The sequence below is a fragment of the Salmo salar genome, chromosome 06, assembly GCF_965601325.2.
Source record: "Salmo salar chromosome 06, fSalSal1, whole genome shotgun sequence".
Classification (NCBI taxonomy): domain Eukaryota; kingdom Metazoa; phylum Chordata; class Actinopteri; order Salmoniformes; family Salmonidae; genus Salmo; species Salmo salar.
This window is the reverse complement of record NC_138296.1, coordinates 71,306,895-71,329,311: the sequence shown is the minus strand read 5'-3', so window position 1 is coordinate 71,329,311 and position 22,417 is coordinate 71,306,895. Positions and strand designations below refer to the sequence as shown.

The following is a 22,417-nucleotide window of genomic DNA, read 5'->3' as shown; positions in this document are numbered from 1 at the left end:
GCTACAAATTCTCGGAAACCCAAAGATTCTTAGTTGCCCTTCCAGACTCCCTCCACCTACCCAAGGACGTCAGAATACAAACATCAGTTAACCACCTAACTGAGGAACTCAATTTAAACTTGCGTAATACCCTAGATGCAGTCGCACCCCTACAAACAGAAAACATCTGTCATAAGAAACTAGCTTCCTGGTATACAGAAAATACCCAAGCTCTGAAGCTAGCTTCCAGAACATTGGAACAGAAATGGCGCCACACCAAACTGGAAGTCTTCCAACTAGCTTGGAAAGACAGTACCGTGCAGTATTGAAGAGCCCTCACTGCTGCTTGATCATCCTATTTATCCAACTTAATTGAGGAAAATAAGAACAATCCAAAATGTATTTTTGATACTGTCGCAAAGCCAACTAAAAAGCAGCATTCCCCAAGAGAGGATGGTTTTCACTTCAGCAGTGATAAATTCATGAACTTCTTTGATGAAAAGATCATGATCATTAGAAAGCAAATTACGGACTCCTCTTTAAATCTACGTATTCCTCCAAAGCTCAGTTGTCCTGAGTTTGCACAACTCTGCCAGGACCTAGGATCAAGGGAGACACTCAAGTTTTTAATACTATATCTCTTGACACATTGATGAAAATAATAATTGCCTCTAAACCTTCAAGCTGCATACTGGACCCTATTCCAACTAAACTACTGAAAGAGCTGCTTCCTTGCTTGGCCCTCCTATGGTGAGCATAATAAATGGCTCTCTATCGACGAGATGTGTACAGAACTCACTAAAAGTGGCAGTAATAAAGCCTCTCTTGAAAAGCCTAACCTTGACCCAGAAAATATAAAAACTATCGGCCTATATCGAATCTCCCATTCCTCTCAAAAAAAATTGAAAAAGCAGCAACTCACTGCCTTCCTGAAGACAAACAATGTATACGAAACGCTTCAGTCTGGTTTTAGACCCCATCACAGCACTGAGACTGCACTTGTGAAGGTGGTAAATGACCTTTTAATGGTGTCAGACCTTGGCTATGCATCTGTCCTTGTGTTCCTAGACCTTAGTGCTGCTTTTGATATCATCGATCACCACATTCTTTTGGAGAGATTGGAAACCCAAATTGGTCTACACGGACAAGTTCTGGCCTGGTTTAGATCTTATCTTTCGGAAAGATATCAGTTTGACTCTGTGGATGGTTTGTCCTCTGACAAATCAACTGTACATTTTGGTGTTCCTCAAGGTTCCGTTTTAGGACCACTACTGATTTCACTATATATTTTACCTCTTGGTGATGTCATTCGGAAACATCATGTTAACTTTCACTGCTATGCAGACGACATACAGCTGTACATTTCAATGAAACATGGTGATGCCCCAAAATTGCCCTCCCTGGAAGCCTTTGTTTCAGACATAAGGAAGTGGATTGCAGCAAACGTTCCATTTTTAAACTCGGACAAAACAGAGATGCTATTTCTAGGTCCCAAGAAACAAAGTGATCGTCTGTTGAATCTGACAACTAATCTTGGTGGTTGTACAGTCGTCTCAATTAAAACTGTGAAGGACCTCGGTGTTACTCTGGACCCTGATCTCTCTTTTGACGAACATATCAAGACTGTTTCAAGGACAGCTTTTTTCCATCTACATAACATTGCAAAAATCAGAAATTTCCTGTCCAAAAAATGAGGCAGAAAAATTAATCCATGCTTTTGTCATTTCTAGGTTAGACTACTGCAATGCTCTACTTTCCGGCTACCCGGATAAAGCACTAAATAAACTTCAGTTAGTGCTAAACACGGCTGCTAGAATCTTGACTATAACCAAAAATGTGATTATATTTCTCCAGTGCTAGCCTCTCTACACTGGCTTCCTGTTAAGGCAAGGGCTGATTTCAAGGTTTTACTGCTAACCTACAAAGCATTACATGGGCTTGCTCCTACCTATCTTTCCGATTTGGTCCTGCCGTACATACCTACACGTACACTACGGTCCCAAGGCGCAGGCCTCCTTTCTGTCTCTACAATTTCTAAGCGAACAGCTGGAGGCAGGGCTTTCTCCTATAGAGCTCCATTTTTTATGGAATAGTCTGTCTATCCATGTGAGAGACATAGACTTGGTCTCGACCTTTAAGTCTTTATTGAAGACTCATCTCTTCAGTAGGTCCTATGATTGAGTGTAGTCTGTCCTAGGAGTGTGAAGGTGAACAGAAAGGCACTGGAGCAACGAACCGCCCTTGCTGTCTCTGCCTGGCCGGTTCCCCTCTCTCCGCTGGGATTCTCTGCCTCAAACCCTATTACAGGGGCTGAGTCACTGGCTTACTTGTGCTCTTCCATGCCATCCCTAGGAGGGGTGCGTCACTTGAGTGAGTTGAGTCACTGACGTGATCTTCCTTTCCGGGTCGGAGCCCCCCCTTGGGTTCGTGCCGTGGGGGAGATCTTTGTGGGCTATACTCGGCCTTGTCTCAGGATGGTAAGTTGGTGGTTGAAGATATCCCTCTAGTGCTGTGGGGGCTGTGCTTTGGCAAAGTGGGTGGGGTTATATCCTGCCTGCTTGGCCCTGTCCGGGGGTATCGTCGGCCGGTGCCACAGAGTCTCCAGACCACTCCTGTCTCAGCCTCCAGTATTTATGCTGCAATAGTTTATGTGTCGGGGAGCTAGGGTCAGTCTGTTATATCTGGAGTATTTCTCCTGTCTTATCTGGTGTCCTGTGTGAATTTAAGTATGCTCTCTAATTCTCTCTCCCTTTTTCTTTCTTTATTTCTCTCTCTCTCTCTCTCTCTGAGGACCTGAGCCCTAGGACTATGCCTCAGGACTACCTGGCCTGATGACTCCTTGCTGACCCCAGTCCACCTGGTCGTGCTGCTGCTCCAGTTTCAACTGTTCTGCCTTCAGCTTTGGAACCCTGACCTGTTCACCAGACGTGCTACCTGTCCCTGACCTACTGTTTTCAACTATCTAGAGACAGCAGAAGTAGAGATACTCTAAAGGATCGGCTATGAAAAGCCAATAGACATTTACTCCTGAGGTGTTTACCTGTTGCACTCTCTACAACTACTGTCATTATTATTTGACCCTGCTGGTCATCTATGAACAATTGAACATCTTGGCCATGTTCTGTTGTAGTTGGTAGCCTAAATCCTGCCTGACATTGACATATGTTAGCGTACTGTAACCACACACACAGTATGTGTGTGTGTGTGTGTTAAGTTTGGGCGATTGTGTACAAGCCTACATCGCACGATTGCGCCCCATATCGATCCTCGATCGCTATTGGGGGGGGCTTTCTTATGGCTACCCATGTATTTCCATGGAAATATAAAGTTTATTTGGAAAGTAATAAATATATATATTTTTAAAGGCATTCATGATTTGTGTAAATGTAATATACTAACTATTAGTCTTGTTTAAAATATGAAATGGTATTACATTTGGTGAAGAGCACATTATGACCTGTTTAGGACTCGAAACTCAAGTTTAGGATTTGAGACTGGACTTGAGACTTGTTGGTCTTGACTTGAGACTTGACTCGGACTTGCCTGTCTTGACTTGGGACTTGACTTGGGACTTGAGTGCTAAGACTTGAGAATTACTTGTGACTTGTAAAACAATGACTTGGTCCCACCTCTGGGAACACCTATGTGAGAATGCTATTAATTGACTACATTTCAGTGTTCAACACCATAGTGCACTCAAAGCTCATCAATAAGCTAGCGACCCTGGGTCTAAACACCTCCCTCTGCAACTGTATCCTGGACTTCCTGACGGGCTGCCCCCAGGTAGGTAACAACACATCTGCCATGCTGATCCTCAACACAGGGGCCCCTCAGGGGTGTGTGCTCAGTCTCCTCCTGTACTCGGCAGCGTAGCCTAGTGGTTAGAGCGTTGGACTAATAACCCAAAGGTTGCTAGATCAAATCCCAGACCTGACAAGGTACAAAATCTGTCGTTCTGCCCCTGAACAAGACAGTTAACCTGCTGTTCCTAGGCCGTCATTGAAAATAAGAATTTGTTCTTAACTCACTTGCCTAGTTAAATAAAGGTAAAAAATATATTAAAAAATCCCTGTTCACTCAGGACTGCACGGCCAGGGACAACACCATCATTAAGTTTGCCGATCACCGACAACGACGAGACAGCCTATGGGGAGGAGATCCAAGACCTGTCCATGTGGTGCCAGGACAACAACTACTCCCTCAACATGATCAAGACAAAGGAGATGATTGTGGACTACATGAAAAAGAGGACTGAGCATGCCCCCATTCTCATCGACGGGGGTGTAGTGGAGCAGGTTGAGAGCTGGTGTCCACATCACCAACAAAATAACATGGTTCAAGCACACCAAGACAGTCGTGAAGAGGGCACGACAAAACCTATTCCCCCTCAGAAGACTGAAAAGATTTGGCTTGGGTCCTCACATCCTCAAAAGATTCTACAGCTGCACCATCAAGAGCATCCTGACTGGTTGCATCACTGCCTGGTATGGCAACTGCTTGGCCTCCGAATGCAAGACACTACAGAGGGTAGTGCGTATGGTCCAGTACATCCCTGGGGCCAAGCTTCCTGCCATCCAGGACCTCTATAGCAGGCGGTATCAGAGGAAGGCCCTAAAAGACTCCAGCCACCCTAGTCATAGACTGATCTCTCTGCTACTGCACGGCAAGCGGTACCGGAGTGCCAAGTCTAGGTCCAAGAGGCTTCTAAACAGCTTCTACCCCCAAGCCATAAGACTCCTGAACATCTAATCAAATGGCTACCCCAACTATTTGCATTGCCCCCGCCCCCCCTTTACATTCCTCCTACTCTCAGTTGTTATCATCTATGCATAGTCACTTCAATAACTCTACCTACATGTACATATTACCGCAACTAACCGGTGCCCCCGCACATTGACTCTGTACCAGTACCCCCCCCCCCCCGTATATAGTCTCGCTATTGTTATTTTACTGCTGCTCTTTAATTACTTGTTACTTTCATTTCTTATTCATTTTTTTAACTGCATTGTTGGTTAGGGGCTAGAAAGTAAGCATTTCACTGTAAGGTCTACACGTTGTATTCAGCATGTGACTAATGACGTGTGACGTCCATAGGCAGGAGCGAGCTCTGTCTTTCAGCACAATGTCATACAGGTAGCCTAGTCAAATAATTACCATCCAATCACAACTGTTACTCTCTCGCAGGAATTCCACTAACGGTCCATATGTAGCCAAACGTAGCTGCTGCTCATTCCATTTGCTTGAAAATTGATAAATGGTTAAAAAAAGTAAGGCCTGCGTCCATAGAGACACATATCAGCTCTACTGGTAGTACTGCTACTACCATCAGTACTACACCTGCACCTGTCGACGACACAAGTTGTTCTGCTTCCACGAGCACATACAATGCTAGCATCAGTAATTAAAAATGTGTTGTTAGCCCAGCTAGCATGGACACTGACAGTTGTGAATCTGATGAGCCGAAGAGCTACTGCACCCTTACCCGGGAAAGCACTGAACAACAGACAGGGATGTTGGACCATCGAAGAGGCGCAAATATGATGAGAACTACATTGATTTGGGGTTCACTTATATTGGGAGTAGTGCCTTTCCTCCGGGCAGCAGGTAGTCTAGTGGTGTGAGCGTTGGGCCAGTAACCAAAAGGTTGCTGGATCAAATCCCCGAGCTGACAAGGTAAAAATCTGTTGTTCTGCCCCTGAACAAGGCAGTTAAACCACTGTTCCCTGGTAGGCCGTCACTGTAAGTAAGAATTTGTTCTTAACTGACTCACCTAGTTAAATAAATAAGTAAATCCTCAGGCACAGTGTGTTATGTGTGCAGAAGTACTATATCTCACAACTTGATGAAACCTTCACTTATAAACAAAACATGCCAATTTGAAAAATAAACCACAGGATTATTTTGAGCAAGAACTAAAACGACTTTCGAGTAGTAAGACATGTATAAAAGCAACAGATACCATTAATAAGAATGGGCTAGAAGCGTCTTATATGGTGAGCTACCGAGTGGCTAGGACAGGCAAGCCCCATGCTATTGTGGAGGACTTAATGCTTTGGGGAAAGGCTAAAAAAACTATACAGACAATGCCTGCTTCACATACAAGTCAGTGAATTCTATGCGTTACATCTGGATGAGTCAATGTGGCGGGCCTGGCACAGCTCCTGGTATATGTCCGCTACGTTTATGGGTGGTAAATTAAGGAAGACATCCTCTTCTGCAAACCACTGGAAACCAGGACAACAGGAGAGGATATAAGTACTGAACAGCTTTGTGACATCAAATGGACTTTGGTGGTCAAGATGTGTTGGAATCTGTGCTGATTGTGGAAAAGCCATGACAGGGAAACATAGTGGAGTGGTAACGCGCGTGCAAGCAGCTGCTCCTTGCTCCCGATGCCACTTGGGTACACTGCAGCATCCACCGAGAGGCTCTTGCTGCCAAGGGAATGCCTGACAGCTTGAAAGACGTTTTGGACACTACAGTGAAAATTGATAACTTTGTTAACCTGTTGGGTCTAGGGGGCAGCATTTGCACGTCTGGATAAAAAAAATGTACCCGATTTAATCTGGTTACTAATCCTACCCAGTAACTAGAATATGCATATACTTATTATATATGGATAGAAAACACTCTAAAGTTTCCAAAACTGTTTGAATGGTGTCTGTGAGTATAACAGAACTCATTTGGCAGGCAAAACCCTGAGACATTTTCTGACAGGAAGTGGATACCTGATGTGTTGTATTGACTTTAAACCTATCCCATTGAAAAACACAGGGGTTTAGGAATATTTTGGCACTTCCTATTGCTTCCACTAGATGTCACCAGCCTTTACAAAGTGTTTTGAGTCTTCTGGAGGGAGATCTGACCGAACAAGAGCCATGGAACGATGATGGCCCATTAGACACCTGGCGCGCGAGTTCACGTTGGGTACCCTCGTTCCAATACGTTATAAAAGAGTATGCATTCGTCCACCTTGAATATTATTCATGTTCTGGTTAAAAAAGGCCCTAATGATTTATGCTATACAACGTTTGACATGTTTGAACGAACGGAAATATATTTTTTCCCCTCGTTCATGACGAGAAGTCCGGCTGGCTTACATCATGTGCTAACGAGACGGAGATTTTTGGACATAAATGATGAGCTTTTTTGAACAAAACTACATTCGTTATGGACCTGTGATACCTGGAAGTGACATCTGATGAAGAGAATCAAAGGTAATGGATTATTTACATAGTATTTTCGATTTTAGATCTCCCCAACATGACGTCTAGTCTGTATCGCAACGCGTATTTTTCTGGGCGCAGTGCTCAGATTATTGCAAAGTGTGATTTCCCAGTAAGGTTATTTTTAAATCTGGCAAGTTGATTGCGTTCAAGAGATGTAAATCTATAATTCTTTAAATGACAATATAATATTTTACCAATGTTTTCTAATTTTAATTATTTAATTTGTTACGCTGACTTGACTGCCGGTTATTGGAGGGAAACGATTTCCTCAACATCAATGCCATAGTAAAACGCTGTTTTTGGATATAAATATGAACTTGATAGAACTAAAAATGCATGCATTGTCTAACATAATGTCCTAGGAGTGTCATCTGATGGAGATTGTAAAAGGTTAGTGCATCATTTTAGCTGGTTTTATGGTTTTGGTGACCCTGTCTTTGACTTGACAAAACATTACACACAACTCTTGTAAATGTACTGTCCTAACATACTCTAAATTTATGCTTTCGCCGTAAAACCTTTTTGAAATCGTAAAACGTGGTTAGATTAAGGAGATGTTTATCTTTTAAATGGTGTAAAATAGTTGTATTTTTGAAAAATTAGAATTTTGACATTTATTTGGATTCAAATTTGCCGCTCTTGAAATGCACCTGCTGTTGATGGAGTGCACCACAGGTGGCACGCTAGCGTCCCACCTAGCCCCAAGAGGTTAATTAAAGTAAGGCCCCTGAACTCTCGTGTATTTTCTGCACTATGCAATGATATGGGCAGCGACTATGTAACGCTTTTACAACATACTGGTTATCAAGGGGAAAAGTATTGACATGTTTTTTATGAATTGAGAGACGAGCTTAAAGTCTTCCCTACTGACCATAATTTTCACTTTTCTGACCGCTTGCATGATGACGAGTTTCTCACACGACTGGCCTATCTGGGTGAGTTTTTTTTCTCGCCTGAATGATCTGAATCTAGGATTACAGGGACTCTCCGCAACTATATTCAATGTGCGGGACAAAATCGAGTCTATGTGAGAGTGGATTTTCGGCCCTCACTAGCATGAAAACTAAATACAGGCACAGACTGTGTGTGGAAAATTATTTAAGACAGACTATCTCCAATACAACCCAACATTGCAGAGTTATGTGCATCCTTTCAAGCATACCCTTCTCATTAACCTGTGGTGAGTTATTCACAATTTTCGATGAACAAAATAAGGTTTTATATGTAAGATGGTTAAATAAAGAGCATTAATATTGATTATTATTATATTATTATTTGTGCCCTGGTCCTATAAGAGCTCTTTGTCACTTCCCACGAGCAGGGTTGTGACATAAACTCACACTCATTCTTATGTTTAATAAATGTATGGTGTGTTCCAGGCTCTGGTGAATGACGTTCTTCACGACATGCTGAACCGGTTAATTTTTGTCTACATTGAGGACATCCTCGTCTTCTGCCGCTCCCCCCAAGAACATGTGCTCCATGTCCGGCAGGTTCTCCAGCGCCTTCTGGAGAACAAGTTGTTCGTTAAGGCAGAAAAGTGGGAGTTCCATCGCTCCACCATTCCCTTTCTGGGCTTCATCCTCTCTGCTGAGAGCGTCAAGATGGATCCCCAGAAGGTGAAAACTGTGGTGGATTGGCCTCAGCCTACGTCCAGGATGCAGCTGCAACGCTTCCTGGGGTTCGTCAACTTTTATCATTGCTTTATCCGGGTTTACAGCACCTTGGCCTGCCCCTGTCTGCCCTCACCTCTACCAAGGTTCCGTTCACGTGGTCCACGCCCGCGGACCAGGCGTTCCGGGAACTTACACACCGCTTCAGCACGGCTCTGATCCTGGTTCATCCAGACCCTACGATGTGGGGAATCGGGAGCTTGGCATTGGAGGAATGGAGGCACTGGCTTGAAAGGGCGGAGCATCAGTTCATTGTGTGGACCAACCACAAAAAACTGGAGTATTTCCGCACTGCCAAGCGCCTCAACTCCAGGCATGCAAGATGGGTCCTGCTGTTTACCCAGTTCAACTTTTCCCTCTCCTACCGGCCAAGGTCCAAGAATGTCAAGCCAGATGCCCAGTCTCGCCACTATAACCCTACAGCTACCCCCCTGGAGCCTGAGACCATCCTTCCCACCTTGTGCCTGGTAACAGAACTCAGCTGGGGTATTGGGAAACGGGCCCGGCAGGCGCAGTGGTCCCAGCCAAACCCTGGGGGGGGGGCCCAGATAACCGGATGTTTGTGATTGACGCTGTCCACTCTGCGGTTCTGGGGTGGGCCCATTCCCCCAGGCTTGCCTACCACCCGGGCTCCCAGCGGAACCTGGCCTTTGTGTGACAATGCTTTTGGTGGCCTACCATGGTTCTGGACGTCGCTGCCTTTGTCGCCACCTGCACAGTTTGTGCATGGAACAAGACCCCTCGACAAGCTCCGGCTGGCCTCCTCCAATGTCTGCCCATCCCTCATTGCCTCTGGTCTCACATCTTCTTGGACCTTGTCATGGGTCTCCCCCATCTGATGGCAACACCACCATTCTGACCATGGTGGATCACTTTTCCAAGGCCGACCACTTCATTCCTCTCCCCAAGTTACCTTCTGCTAAGGAGACGGCCCAGTTCATGATGCAACATGTCTTCCGGATCCATGGACTGCCCGTGGACATGGTCTCCGACCACGGCCCTCAGGTCTCGTCTCAGTTCTGGATGGCGTTCTGCACCCTCATTGGGTCATCGGCCAGCCTGTCCTCCAGGTTCCACCCCCAGTCTAACGGTCAGTCGGAGTGAGCCAACCAGGACCTCGAGACCACCCTGCACTGCCTGGTCTCCGCCAACCCACCACCTAGAGCCAGCAGCTAGTGTGGGTGGAATACGCCCGCAACACCCTTCCCTGCTCTGCCACGGGCCTATGACCATTTGAGTGTTCCCTAAGGTATCAGCCCCTGCTTTTCCCCGAGCAGGAAGAGGAGGTCGGCATACCTTCTGCCCAGATGTTTGTCCGCCGCTGTCGTTGTACCTGGAGGAGAGCCCGGTCGGCCCTCCTCAAGACCACCTACAGGTGTCGACGACAAGCGGATCGCCATTGGATCCCGGCTCCCCGGTATCGTCTCGGGCAGAAGGTATGGCTATCCACCCGGGATCTGTCCCTCCGGGTGGAATCCTGCAAACTCTCCCCCCAGTTTATCGGCCAGTTCCCCATCTCTAAGATCATTAGCCCCTCTGCTGTTTGTCTTTTGTTGCCCCGTACCCTTCATATACATTCCACCTTTCATGTGTCCAGAGTCAAACCCATGTCTCACAGCCCTTTGTAACGCTGAGTCTGCCTGCCGACCGGTATCTTTGCTCCCCTCTGGATTACCGACCTCTGCCTTACCCTGACCTTGAGCCTGCCTGCTGCCCGGTACTGTTGCCCCACCTCTGGTTTTCTAACCCCTGCCTGCCTTGACCTGTCTATTGCCTGCCCGTTGGAATATTAAACCATTGTTTATTCAACGTGGTCTGCATCTGGGAATTACCTTCATACCTGATATGTATAGAACATCCATAATTGATAAGTAAGTATGTACAAGGTTCATGGCATGCTCACTTATCTGGGTTGAGAGAGCGTGCCGAACCACAGACCACACTGATAGTGTAGACATAAAATTGAGGCTGTAGGACCTCAAGTGTGTTGCCCAACTTGCAGCAGCACAGATAGAGTCCAGGGAGGCCCCTCTGGACAGGTTCCATGAAGTGCCATACCACTGGTGAAGTGTGCTACCATGCCGTCTGGAGTTGGTCTACATACTGCAGCTTGAAGATTGACACTGTATTGGTAATCTAATGTGCCAGTCTCTGTTTCGAGACAGCTCACCCTTTGGTGTTCTCCCCATAGCACACAAAAAGCTGTCTGATTGACGAACAGTTCTTGTTGCAGCATGATAGGCAATCAATGCCCTAACCGGGAAAAATGTATGCAACTCACGACTCTTCTGTGATGAGTGGGGAGGCGGGTGAATGATTAAGGGATGGCTAGCATGTGATGAAGGCACCTTAGGTAAGAATGCTGGATTTGGCAAAGCACTGCCTTAGATCCTTTTTCTGCTAAATTGAAGCATGAAGGGTGGGTAGGGTGGCTGAAATAACAGCCAATATAAAGGCAGTCTTAAATGAGAGCTCACATAGCTCAAGTGAAGAAGGGGCTCAAATGCTGGGCTCATAAGTGATCGTAGGACAAGATCTAACTCCCATGAGGGTACTGAAAGAGCCTTGGGATGCCGTAGCCTGCGGGCACCTTTCATGAATTGCGATACTTGAGGGTGTGCCCCTGGTGATACACCACAAGCTGGTTATAGAGATGGCTGCCATATAAACGTTCAATGTAGATGGGGACTTTCCTGGCCATAAGCTCCTGGAGGAAAGTCAAAATGACAGAAATTAACCAATCACCTGGTTATACTGAATGAAGGATGGTTTTGATTGTCAGAATTTTGAAGGGAAGTGCTGAAAGATGATGATTCAGGCACCTTAGGTCCAGGATCGGATGAAGATCTCCGCCCTTGGTACAAAAAAATAGATAGAATAGAACCCGCAGTTTTGTTAAGCTACCTCATCGATTGCATGCTTTTCCAGGAGCGGGGAGTTTTCTGAGCATCATTTGGTTTTGAGAAGGGTTTCAATCTGTTGTTTTCAAAACAACCCTCAAGCATGTACAAAATTGTACTGCGTAGCCTTGTGCTAGAGTGCGTAACACCCATTTGTTGGCTGTTGACCGTTCCAGCTGGAAATGTGGTGCTCAAGGAAACTGTGTTGCGCTAGAGAGTCTCATCAGGAGCGAGGCTCTGCATGCTGTGGTGCAGAGGGGACACGGCAGGTGCAGCATGAGTCTGAGCCTGGTTTCTTGGCATCCCAGTTGGGGCCCTTGCACGGGAGTAATGGGTTGCTGGCTGATGCATTCTATGCTTTGGAATGAGGTGTTGAAGCTCCATCTGTGCTTATCTGTCCTCCTTAGACACATGGAGGTGGTGAGCCCCTGCTGGGCCAAATGTCTGGCATGGTGATATGGGTACATCTAGGAGTTGAACCCTTTCTTTTTCAGCTTGGACTGCACTAACCATAGGTGGCACCATGCAACACACAGTGTTGCCAAAGATTTCCCAACCATCGGAGCATTGCCCTGAAGGCATTGGTTGAGCAGATCTGTAACTGTAGACAGTTCTTTCATGGGCTCAGCATCATAGTTTGCGGAGAGGCTTTCCTGCAGCTCCTACTGATATAAGGCCAGTTTCGTTGCTGAATTGCTTAGCCTAGTGGCTGAAGCAGTGCTGGGAAATCGACAAAACCATTCTAATCTGCACCATAAAGTGTAGCTAAGCGAGTGCATATGCTTGGCATGGCAGGGGTTCTGTCATTTGGCGTAAGTGCATTGAAATCTGGAAGTCTTTGAACAATGGGATGGATGTCTCAGTCTTTGAAGAACCTCAAGCTGAACCTCGGCAAGACGGAGCTGCTCTTCCTCCTGGGGAAGGACTGCCCTTTCCATGATCTCGCCATCACGGTGGACAACTCCATTGTGTCCTCCTCCCAGAGTGCTAAGAGCCTCGGCGTGACCCTGGACAACACCCTGTCGTTCTCCGCTAACATCAAGGTGGTGACTCGATCCTGTAGGTTCATGCTATACAACATTCGCAGAGTACGACCCTGCCTTACACAGGAAGCGGCGCAGGTCCTAATCCAGGCACTTGTCATCTCCCGTCTGGATTACTGCAACTCCCTGTTGGCGGGGCTCCCTGCCTGTGCCATTAAACCCATACAACTCATCCAGAACACCACAGCCCGTCTTGTGTTCAACCTTCCCAAGTTCTCTCACATCACCCCGCTCCTCCGCACACTCCACTGGCTTCCAGTTGAAGCTCGCATCTGCTACAAGACCATGGTGCTTGCCTACGGAGCTGTGAGGGGAACGGCACCTCCTTACCTTCAGGCTCTGATCAGGCCATACACCCAAACAAGGGTACTGCGTTCATCCACCTCTGGCCTGCTGGCCCCTCTACCTCTGCGGAAGCACAGTTCCCGCTCAGCCCAGTCAAAACTGTTCGCTGCTCTGGCACCCCAATGGTGGAACAAGCTCCCTCACGACGCCAGGACAGCGGAGTCAATCACCACCTTCCGTAGACACCTGAAACTCCACCTCTTTAAGGAATACCTGGGATAGGATATAGTAATCCTTCTAACCCCCCCCCCCCCCCAAAAAAAAAAATATAGATGTACTATTGTAAAGTGGTTGTTTCACTGGATATCTTAAGGTGAATGCACCAATTTGTAAGTCACTCTGGATAACAGCGTCTGCTAAATGACGTAAATGTAAATGTAAATTAATTCATCAAACTTGGACGTGTGCACCATGACAAGAGGTGCATGTTCCAAGTTGAGGTTCCTGCTTGCCCTCTCAAAGATTTTAGACAAGGATATTTTCTGGTCGACCATCACTGCCAGGCCGGCAGGCTGGGACTGGATGATGCTAGAGCTGTAGTACATAGCATAATCAGAGCGCTCATAGTCTGTGTCATAAGAATGGGAAGCTGACAATTACTCCGGAGGTGCTGACCTGTTGCCCCCTCTACAACCACTGTGATTATTATTATTATTATTATTATTATTTGACAACCCCCCCGTATGAACATCTTGGCCATTTACTATTATAATCTCAACCCGGCACAGCCAGAAGAGGACTGACCACCCCTCAGAGCCTGGTTCCTCTCTAGGTTTCTTCCTAGGTTCCTGCCTTTCTAGGGAGTTTTTCCTAGCCACTGTGCTTCTACATCTGCATTGCTTGCTGTTTGGGGTTTTAGGCTGAGTTTCTGTACAGCACTTTGTGACATCGGCTGATGTAAAAATGGCAGACTCATCTGATGAAAATCCAGAGGCTCCGTCCCCAAAGCACGCTGCTACCCTGTGCAGCATGTTCAGATCCCAAGCAAAGAACGCAAAGTGTGTGCTCATTTGAAGTTGGGAGTTGTTTTTCACACTGTTAACATGGGTGGAATGACATCATGTGTACAGCACTGAATCAGTGTGCAAAGAACGAATTTTAACATAAGAGAAGTGTGTCCCAAGAAAAAGGTAACAAAAACTAGCTTTTTGTTTGTGTGTCTCAGTGTATGCTTCGATTACCTCGGCATCGGTCTTGGATGCTTACCGTTGGCTCCAACCCATCGTGTTTCGGGTTCGAGACTCCAACCTAAATATATATTAAGGTCCGGCTCGAAACTCCCGCCTATATGAAACTATCTGGGTTAGGGTTAGGGTTGAGCTCCCAAGTGGCATAGCGGTCTAAGGCACTGCATCTCAGTGCTAGAGGCGTCACTACAGACACCCTGGTTCGATTTAAGGCTCTATCACAACTGGCCGTGATTGGGAGTCCCATAGGGTGGCGCACAATTGGCCCAGCATCGTCTGGGTTTGGACGGTGTAGGCTCTCATTGTAAATAAGAATTTGTTCTTAACTGACTTGCCTAGTTAAATAAGGGTTAAATAAAAAATATTTTAAAAACATACAAATAATCTGACTGGCAGAGTCAAGCACGGACTGTCAGTCTCGGCGTTGGTGGACTTGGTCAAGCGAGGACCGGTAGCCTACAACACCGCTGAGCTCCGTGATCACAGCAAAACTCCAAGTGAGGGAGTGGTAATGTTGGATCAATGGACTGGTGTCAAGCAGGGACTGGCACAACACCACGGGTCAACAAGCACCAACAGCCTCCCGAGTGGCGCAGTGGTCTAAGGTGTGCAACTATAGATTCTGGGTTCGAGTCCAGGCTCTGTCGCAGCCGGCCGCGACCGGGAGATCCATGGGGCGGCGCACAATTGGCCCAGTGTCATCCGGGTTAGGGGAGGGTTTGGCCGGCATGGATGTCGTTGTCCCATCGCGCACTAGCAACTCCTGTGGCAGGCTGGGCGCAGTGCAAGCTGACTTCAGTCGCCAGGTGTACAGTGTTTCCTTCGCCACATTGGTGCGGCTGGCTTCCAGGTTAAGTGGGCATTGTGTCAAGAAGCAGTGTGGCTTGGTTGGGTTGTGTTTCGGAGGACGCACGGCTCTCAACCTTTGCCTCTCCCGAGTCAAGCGATGAGACATGACTAACTACCAACTGGATACCACGAAATTGGGGAGAAAAAGGGGTAAAAATGTAATAGTCATGTAATAGTGATGAAATCTATGCAGCCTACTCACTAACTTTTTATAGCTACTGTTTACAGGCCTCCTGGGCCATATGCAGTGTTCCTCACTGAGTTCCCTGAATTCCTATCGGATCTTGTAGTCATAGCAGATAATATTCTAATTTTTGTGACTTTAACATTCACATGGAAAAGTCCACAGACCCACTCCAAAAGGCTTTCGGAGCCATCATCAACTCAGTGGGTTTTGTCCAACATGTCTCTGGACCTACTCACTGCCACAGTCATACTCTGGACCTAGTTTTGTCCCATGGAATAAATGTTGTGGATCTTAATGTTTTTCCTCATAATCCTGGATTATCGGACCACCATTTTATTGCGTTTGCAATTGCAACAAATAATCTGCTCAGACCCCAACCAAGGAGCATTAAAAGTCGTGCTATAAATTCTCAGACAACCCAAAGATTCCTTGATGCCCTTCCAGACTCCCTCTGCCTACCCAAGGACGTCAGAGGACAAAAATCAGTTAACCACCTAACCGAGGAACTCAATTTAACCTTGCGCAATACCCTAGATGCAGTTGCACCCCTAAAAATTAAAAACATCTGTCATAAGAAACTAGCTCCCTGGTATACAGAAAATACACGAGCTCTGAAGCAAGCTTCCAGAAAATTGGAACGGAAATGGCGCCACACCAAACTGGAAGTCTTCCGACTAGCTTGGAAAGACAGTACCGTGCAGTATCGAAGAGCCCTCACTGCTGCTCGATCATCCTATTTTTCCAACTTAATTGAGGAAAATAAGAACAATCCGAAATTTATTTTTGATACTGTCGCAAAGCTAACTAAAAAGCAGCATTCGCAAATGGAGGATGGCTTTCACTTCAGCAGTAATACATTTATGAACTTCTTTGAGGAAAAGATCATGATCATTAGAAAGCAAATTACGGACTCCTCTTTAAATCTGGGTATTCCTCCAAAGCTCCATTGTCCTGAGTCTACACAACTCTGCCATGACCTAGGATCAAGGGAGATACTAAAGTGTTTTAGTACTATATCTCTTGACACAATGATGAAAATAATCATGGCCTCCAAACCCTCAAGCTGCATACTGGACCCTATTCCAACTAAACTACTGAAAGAGCTGCTTCCTGTGCTTGGCCCTCCTATGTTGAACATAATAAACGGCTCTCTATCCACCGGATGTGTACCAAGCTCACTAAAAGTGGCAGTAATAAAGCCTCTCTTGAAAAAGCCGAATCTTGACCCAGAAATTATAAAAAACTATCGGCCTATATCGAATCTTCCATTCCTCTCAAAAATTTTTGAAAAAGCTGTTGCACAGCAACTCACTGCCTTCCTGAAGACAAACAATGTATACGAAACGCTTCAGTCTGGTTTTAGACCCCATCATAGCACTGAGACTGCACTTGTGAAGGTGGTAAATGACCTTTTAATGACATCAGACCGAGGCTCTGCATCTGTCCTCGTGCTCCTAGATCTTAGTGCCGCTTTTGATACCATCGATCACCACATTCTTTTGGAGAGATTGGAAACCCAAATTGGTCTACATGGACAAGTTCTGGCCTGGTTTAGATCTTATCTGTCGGAAAGATATCAGTTTGTCTCTGTGAATGGTTTGTCCTCTGACAAATCAATTGTAAATTTCGGTGTTCCTCAAGGTTCCGTTTTAGGACCACTATTGATTTCACTATATATTTTACCTCTTGGGGATGTCATTCGAAAACATAATGTTACATTTCACTGCTATGCGGACGACACACAGCTGTACATTTCAATGAAACATGGTGAAGCCCCAAAATTGCCCTCGCTAGAAGCCTGTGTTTCAGACATAAAGAAGTGGATGGCTGCAAACTTTCTACTTTTAAACTCGGACAAAACAGAGATGCTTGTTCTAGGTCCCAAGAAACAAAGAGATCTTCTGTTGAATCTGACAATTAATCTGGATGGTTGTACAGTCGTCTCAATTAAAACTGTGAAGGACCTCGGTGTTACTCTGGACCCTGATCTCTCTTTTGACGAACATATCAAGACTGTTTCAAGGACAGCTTTTTTCCATCTACGTAACATTGCAAAAATCAGAAACTTTCTGTCCAAAAATGACGCAGAAAAATTAATCCATGCTTTTGTTACTTCTAGGCTGGACTACTGCAATGCTCTACTTTCCGGCTACCCGGATAAAGCACTAAATAAACTTCAGTTAGTGCTAAATACGGCTGCTAGAATCTTGACTAGAACCAAACATTTTGATCATATTACTCCAGTGCTAGCCTCCCTACACTGGCTTCCTGTTAAGGCAAGGGCTGATTTCAAGGTTTTACTGCTAACCTACAAAGCATTACATGGGCTTGCTCCTACCTATCTTTCCGATTTGGTCCTGCCGTACATACCTACACGTACGCTACGGTCACAAGACGCAGGCCTCCTAATTGTCCCTAGAATTTCTAAGCAAAGGGCTGGAGGTAGGGCTTTCTCCTATAGAGCTCCATTTTTATGGAATGGTCTGCCTACCCATGTGAGAGACGCAGACTCAGTCTCAACCTTTAAGTCTTTACTGAAGACTTATCTCTTCAGTAGGTCCTATGATTAAGTATAGTCTGGCCCAGGAGTGTGAAGGTGAACGGAAAGGCTGGAGCAACGAACCGCCCTTGCTGTCTCTGCCTGGCCGTTTCCCCTCTCTCCACTGGGATTCTCTGCCTCTAACCCTATTACAGGGGCTGAGTCACTGGCGTACTGGTGTTCTTCCATGCCGTCCATGGGAGGGGTGCGTCACTTGAGTGGGCTGAGTCACTGACGTGGTCTTCCTGTCTGGGTTGGCGCCCCCCCCCCCCCCCTCTTGGGTTGTGCCGTGGTGGAGATCGTTGTGGGCTGTACTCGTCCTTGTCTTAGGACGGTAAGTTGGTGGTTGGAGACATCCCTCTAGTGGTGTGGGGGCTGTGCTTTGGCAAAGTGGGTGGGGTTATATCCTGCCTGTTTGGCCCTGTCCGGGGGTTTCATCGGATGGGGCCACAGTGTCTCCTGACCCCTCCTGTCTCAGCCTCCAGTATTTATGCTGCAGTAGTTTATGTGTCGGGGGGCTAGGGTCAGTCTGTTACATCTGGAGTATTTCTCTTGTCTTATCCGGTGTCCTGTGTGAATTTAAATATGCTCTCTCTAATTCTCTCTTTCTCTCTTTCTTTCTTTCTCTCGGAGGACCTGAGCCCTAGGACCATGCCTCAGGACTACCTGGCATGATGACTCTTTGCTGTCCCCAGTCCACCTGGCCGTGCTGCTGCTCCAGTTTCAACTGTTCTGCCTGCGGCTATGGAACCCTGACCTGTTCACCGGACGTGCTTGCTGCACCCTCGACAACTACTATGATTATTATTATTTGACCATGCTGGTCATTTATGAACATTTTAACATCTTGACCATGTTCTGTTATAATATCCACCCGGCACAGCCAGAAGAGGACTGGCCACCCCTCATAGCCTGGTTCCTCTCTAGGTTTCTTCCTAGGTTTTTGGCCTTTCTAGGGAGTTTTTCCTAGTCACCGTGCTTCTTTCACATGCATTGCTTGCTGTTTGGGGTTTTAGGCTGGGTTTCTGTACAGCACTTTGAGATATCAGCTGATGTACGAAGGGCTATATAAATACATTTGATTTGATTTGATTAATAAAATATTAAAACAAGCATCAACAACAGGCGATGTACAATTGCATGACTAAGACTTCCTCTGAAAAAACGTCTAAATTAATTAAAGATTTCTTCATTTATCTTAGATTAATTGTGACTATTTTAAGGAAGTGACTATTTTGAGGAAGTGGCCATGTTGTTACTACGGTGCTAAGGTACGATATGTGAACATAACACACCCACATCAAACCACACTTCCCAAGACTTCTGGTTTTTGGCATCAGTCATGGCCGCTAGCATTTCTTAATGAGCAATCTTCAAAACAAGGACAAATCAGGAAGTACATTGCAGGAAAGTTCTCCTGCAACAGGGTGATCAAATGAAGATCCTATAACTGTACAGTAAACATTAAAATATATTTTGTTGGCTAAAGAGCTCAGGTCTTTCCCTTGACAGCCATTGTGTGAATTGTCTCTCTCTGTCTGTGCTATGCTAAACTAATCCCTAGCAGGCTCCTGCCTACTCTACCATTAGCATTGCCACCTTTGGCTGTGTAAATAATGCAGGCCAGACGTTGGCTGATTAATGCATTATTCAGTGGAGAGCGGATCACACAGTATAAGGCATGAGTCCTGCTAGACCTAGCCTAATACTAGGCCGGCCACCTGACCACACCCACATAGGCAGGTGGAACACCACCCATCCACACAACGCAAAGGCTGCAGGGCTGAATGACAGTGATTAATAATGTCTTGTCATGAGGCAGACCCTGTGTCTTTATAGAAACAGAGCTGTTTGGTATGAAGTTGCAATTCTGTGGTAATTCAGGAAAGATTGGCTACTGGTTAATAAGCCAACTTGGATGTAAAGGCCTATCTACCTATCGTCGGGCTACATATATCTGTTTTCTAGTTGTTGCCCATGCATTGTCAGTGGATGTACGGCATAGTGTGTAGGCTATACCTGTGAAACCAAGTAAGGGAGCTCTTTAGCTAATCAATAACAAAACTAGCAGACACTGCAGCCGTGAAGACTTGAAGACATGCCCTCCTGCCATATGGATCCGTTAAGGGAAGTTTGGGAGGGGTAGTGTGCAAGGGCAAGTGAACAAGAGCATCATGTATTATAACTATAGGCCTCTGTGTGTGTCAGCCTGTCTTGAATTAGAACCACCTCTCTCTCCAATCACTATGGGCTGCACATGTAAGATGACTAGGGGTCACCATTGGGGTCATTTCCATGGAAACATCAATTAATGTTACCATTCTGCCCACATGCTGGGCAGGAACATAGAAATGTAATGCATTGGTGGAAGATTTGCCTAACATCTAGTGACATTCTAATGAATGTCAAAGAAATTGTCCATAGATATCTAATACAAATGATGCAGTTTACAGTGACATGTGTTCTACACTTGATATTGCCTGTGTGTGTGTGTGTGTGTGTGTGTGTGTGTGTGTGTGTGTGTGTGTGTGTGTGTGTGTGTGTGTGTGTGTGTGTGTGTGTGTGTGTGTGTGTGTGGACAGTATGTATGTGTGTTTCTGTGCGTTCTGAATAAACAATTGTCTATCCTGATCAAGTTGGAGATTAGGCCTAAAGACCAGAATATCAATATATGCGCAAAAGGGTGGGGATGAGAGTGCTCTTACATTCCAGGTGCTTTTTCTTGGGCGCCATCACCTCATGAGTGGTGGCTTTGCAGACGGCGCGAGATACCTCTGATCCCGTCAACTGGTACTGCGCAGCGGCAATACGATCCGTGAGCGTCTGCCCCGACATTTTCTCCCCGTGTAGTCGACCACCTCAAGAACTTATTTCACTAATGAGAAAAAAAAATATGAAAAGGGTGTCTTCCTACAGGAATACGGGTATCAACGATGTCAGTGCAGTGCGGTCCTCTCCAAATCCCTCACGGATAGGCCTGTGACCTTCTGGATGGGTAACACATTTTCAAAATTAGCTCAAGTAAATAAATAAAGACATAATTTGAAATTAAATCATTAGGTAACGTTTATATGTGTGTTCTGACATGGTTAGACTTACGCTAGATTGCTCTCTTCCCTTGCCTTGTGTCCCGTTATAACGTTCAGTTCAGCACCTTGGATAACGCCGCTCTTACGTAACACTACGCTGGCAATATAATATATTTCCTCGCACCACAGCAATAAAGCAATAGGCCTAACAAAGAATCAATCAGGAGATTGAAAACGTTGCGACCGCGCAGCGCTTCTTGTCCTCGGAATGAATGGATTTGGCCAAATGTCCAACCTTCATCAAAAATCCACAGAATATTCCCTTATCCGTTTTGCAGGAACATCGGATTGACGGTCAAAGTGTTTCTACTCCCCACGACGCACGCAAAACGGTAAACCGGAGGAGGTAAATGCACGGGTAGAATGTAGAGCTTTCAAAAATAACCGTTTTGTAGTAATGACGCACAGTGTCCTTGTCGGCTCGTGGGTTAAAATATTCCTACCGGACCTTTTTTTCTGATCAGGAATGTCTGATAGGCGCGTTGCCCTTCTCTCTTTGTCTACAGCAGATGCGCCTCTTCCCCCTGTGGCAGTAGCCAACACTGACCGGCGCACCAATCCAAGGACGCGGAATAGGCTACTATATGAAGATGGAGATGTTGGAAATAATAGTGTATTTAATTCACTCGTTCGTTTATTTATTTATAGTGTCTATCTGTCTGCCTTTCTATCCTCTCTTCCCTCAGTGCAGTCAGTGTTAGGCCAGGGTCAGGTGACGCTTTATTAACAAACCGACACACGCCTACGTCTACCACGCTCACCGTCGTGCGTTCTTAAAGGGGAGTATTCCTGTAGACCTACAGTATAGAACTCATATCGCTAATATGACAAAGGGTTAATTTACGAGTGTGCACTGCTGCAAGGGTGCACAATATTAGAAGCCAGGTTCGAACACACTGCGCACAGGGATTAGCCTATATTTTCCAAATGTCAGGTGCCCTCACGACGCTACTCTCTCAATTAAACTACTCTCTCATTATTACCGTAGCCTTGCCTGGTCATTGACATTTTGCCGCACACTGTAGCCTATAAGGCCATATAATTAGCCTAACTGTATTGCCTAGACCCCTTATAAATAAAGTAGCGTTATCTGCCGTTTGTTGCAAAGTCTATACAGAGCAAGATCATATAATAGACAAGAACTGCATTTTATTATAGACACATTTATTCTAGGCACCTTATCAAAGGCTCTATGATTAAAAAGATACAGTATTTTTTGTCTTGGCTGGGAAAAAACATTGGAAAAACAAACCCACTAATTGTTCCACTAATTGTTCTTGTTGGAAATCGTCGTCTAAAACGGTGGCCACTGAATAAATGCATCAAACCAGAATGTGTAATCCGCCCAGTTCATGTGCTCAGATTATTGGGTTCGTTCCAAGTAGCAGCGCACCACT

At 45.8% G+C, this 22,417-nt stretch overlaps 1 protein-coding gene across 2 annotated transcripts in view; it reads right to left on the bottom strand.

The window, feature by feature from the left end:
- Positions 1-22,375, bottom strand: part of LOC145850284 (clathrin coat assembly protein AP180) — a 43,484-nt gene extending 21,109 nt beyond the window's left edge. The window contains exons 1-2 of one of the 2 annotated variants that reach the window (XM_082976937.1): positions 21,031-22,375; positions 20,637-20,918 (exon numbers count right to left, since the gene is read on the bottom strand). In XM_082976937.1, coding sequence (XP_082833063.1) covers positions 20,637-20,766 — 130 coding nt within the window. In that variant the 5' untranslated portion in view covers positions 20,767-20,918; positions 21,031-22,375. The remainder of the gene's footprint in view (positions 1-20,636; positions 20,919-21,030) is intronic. The other variant, XM_082976938.1, reaches the window with a different exon arrangement.
- Between the last annotated feature and the right edge of the window lie 42 nt (positions 22,376-22,417).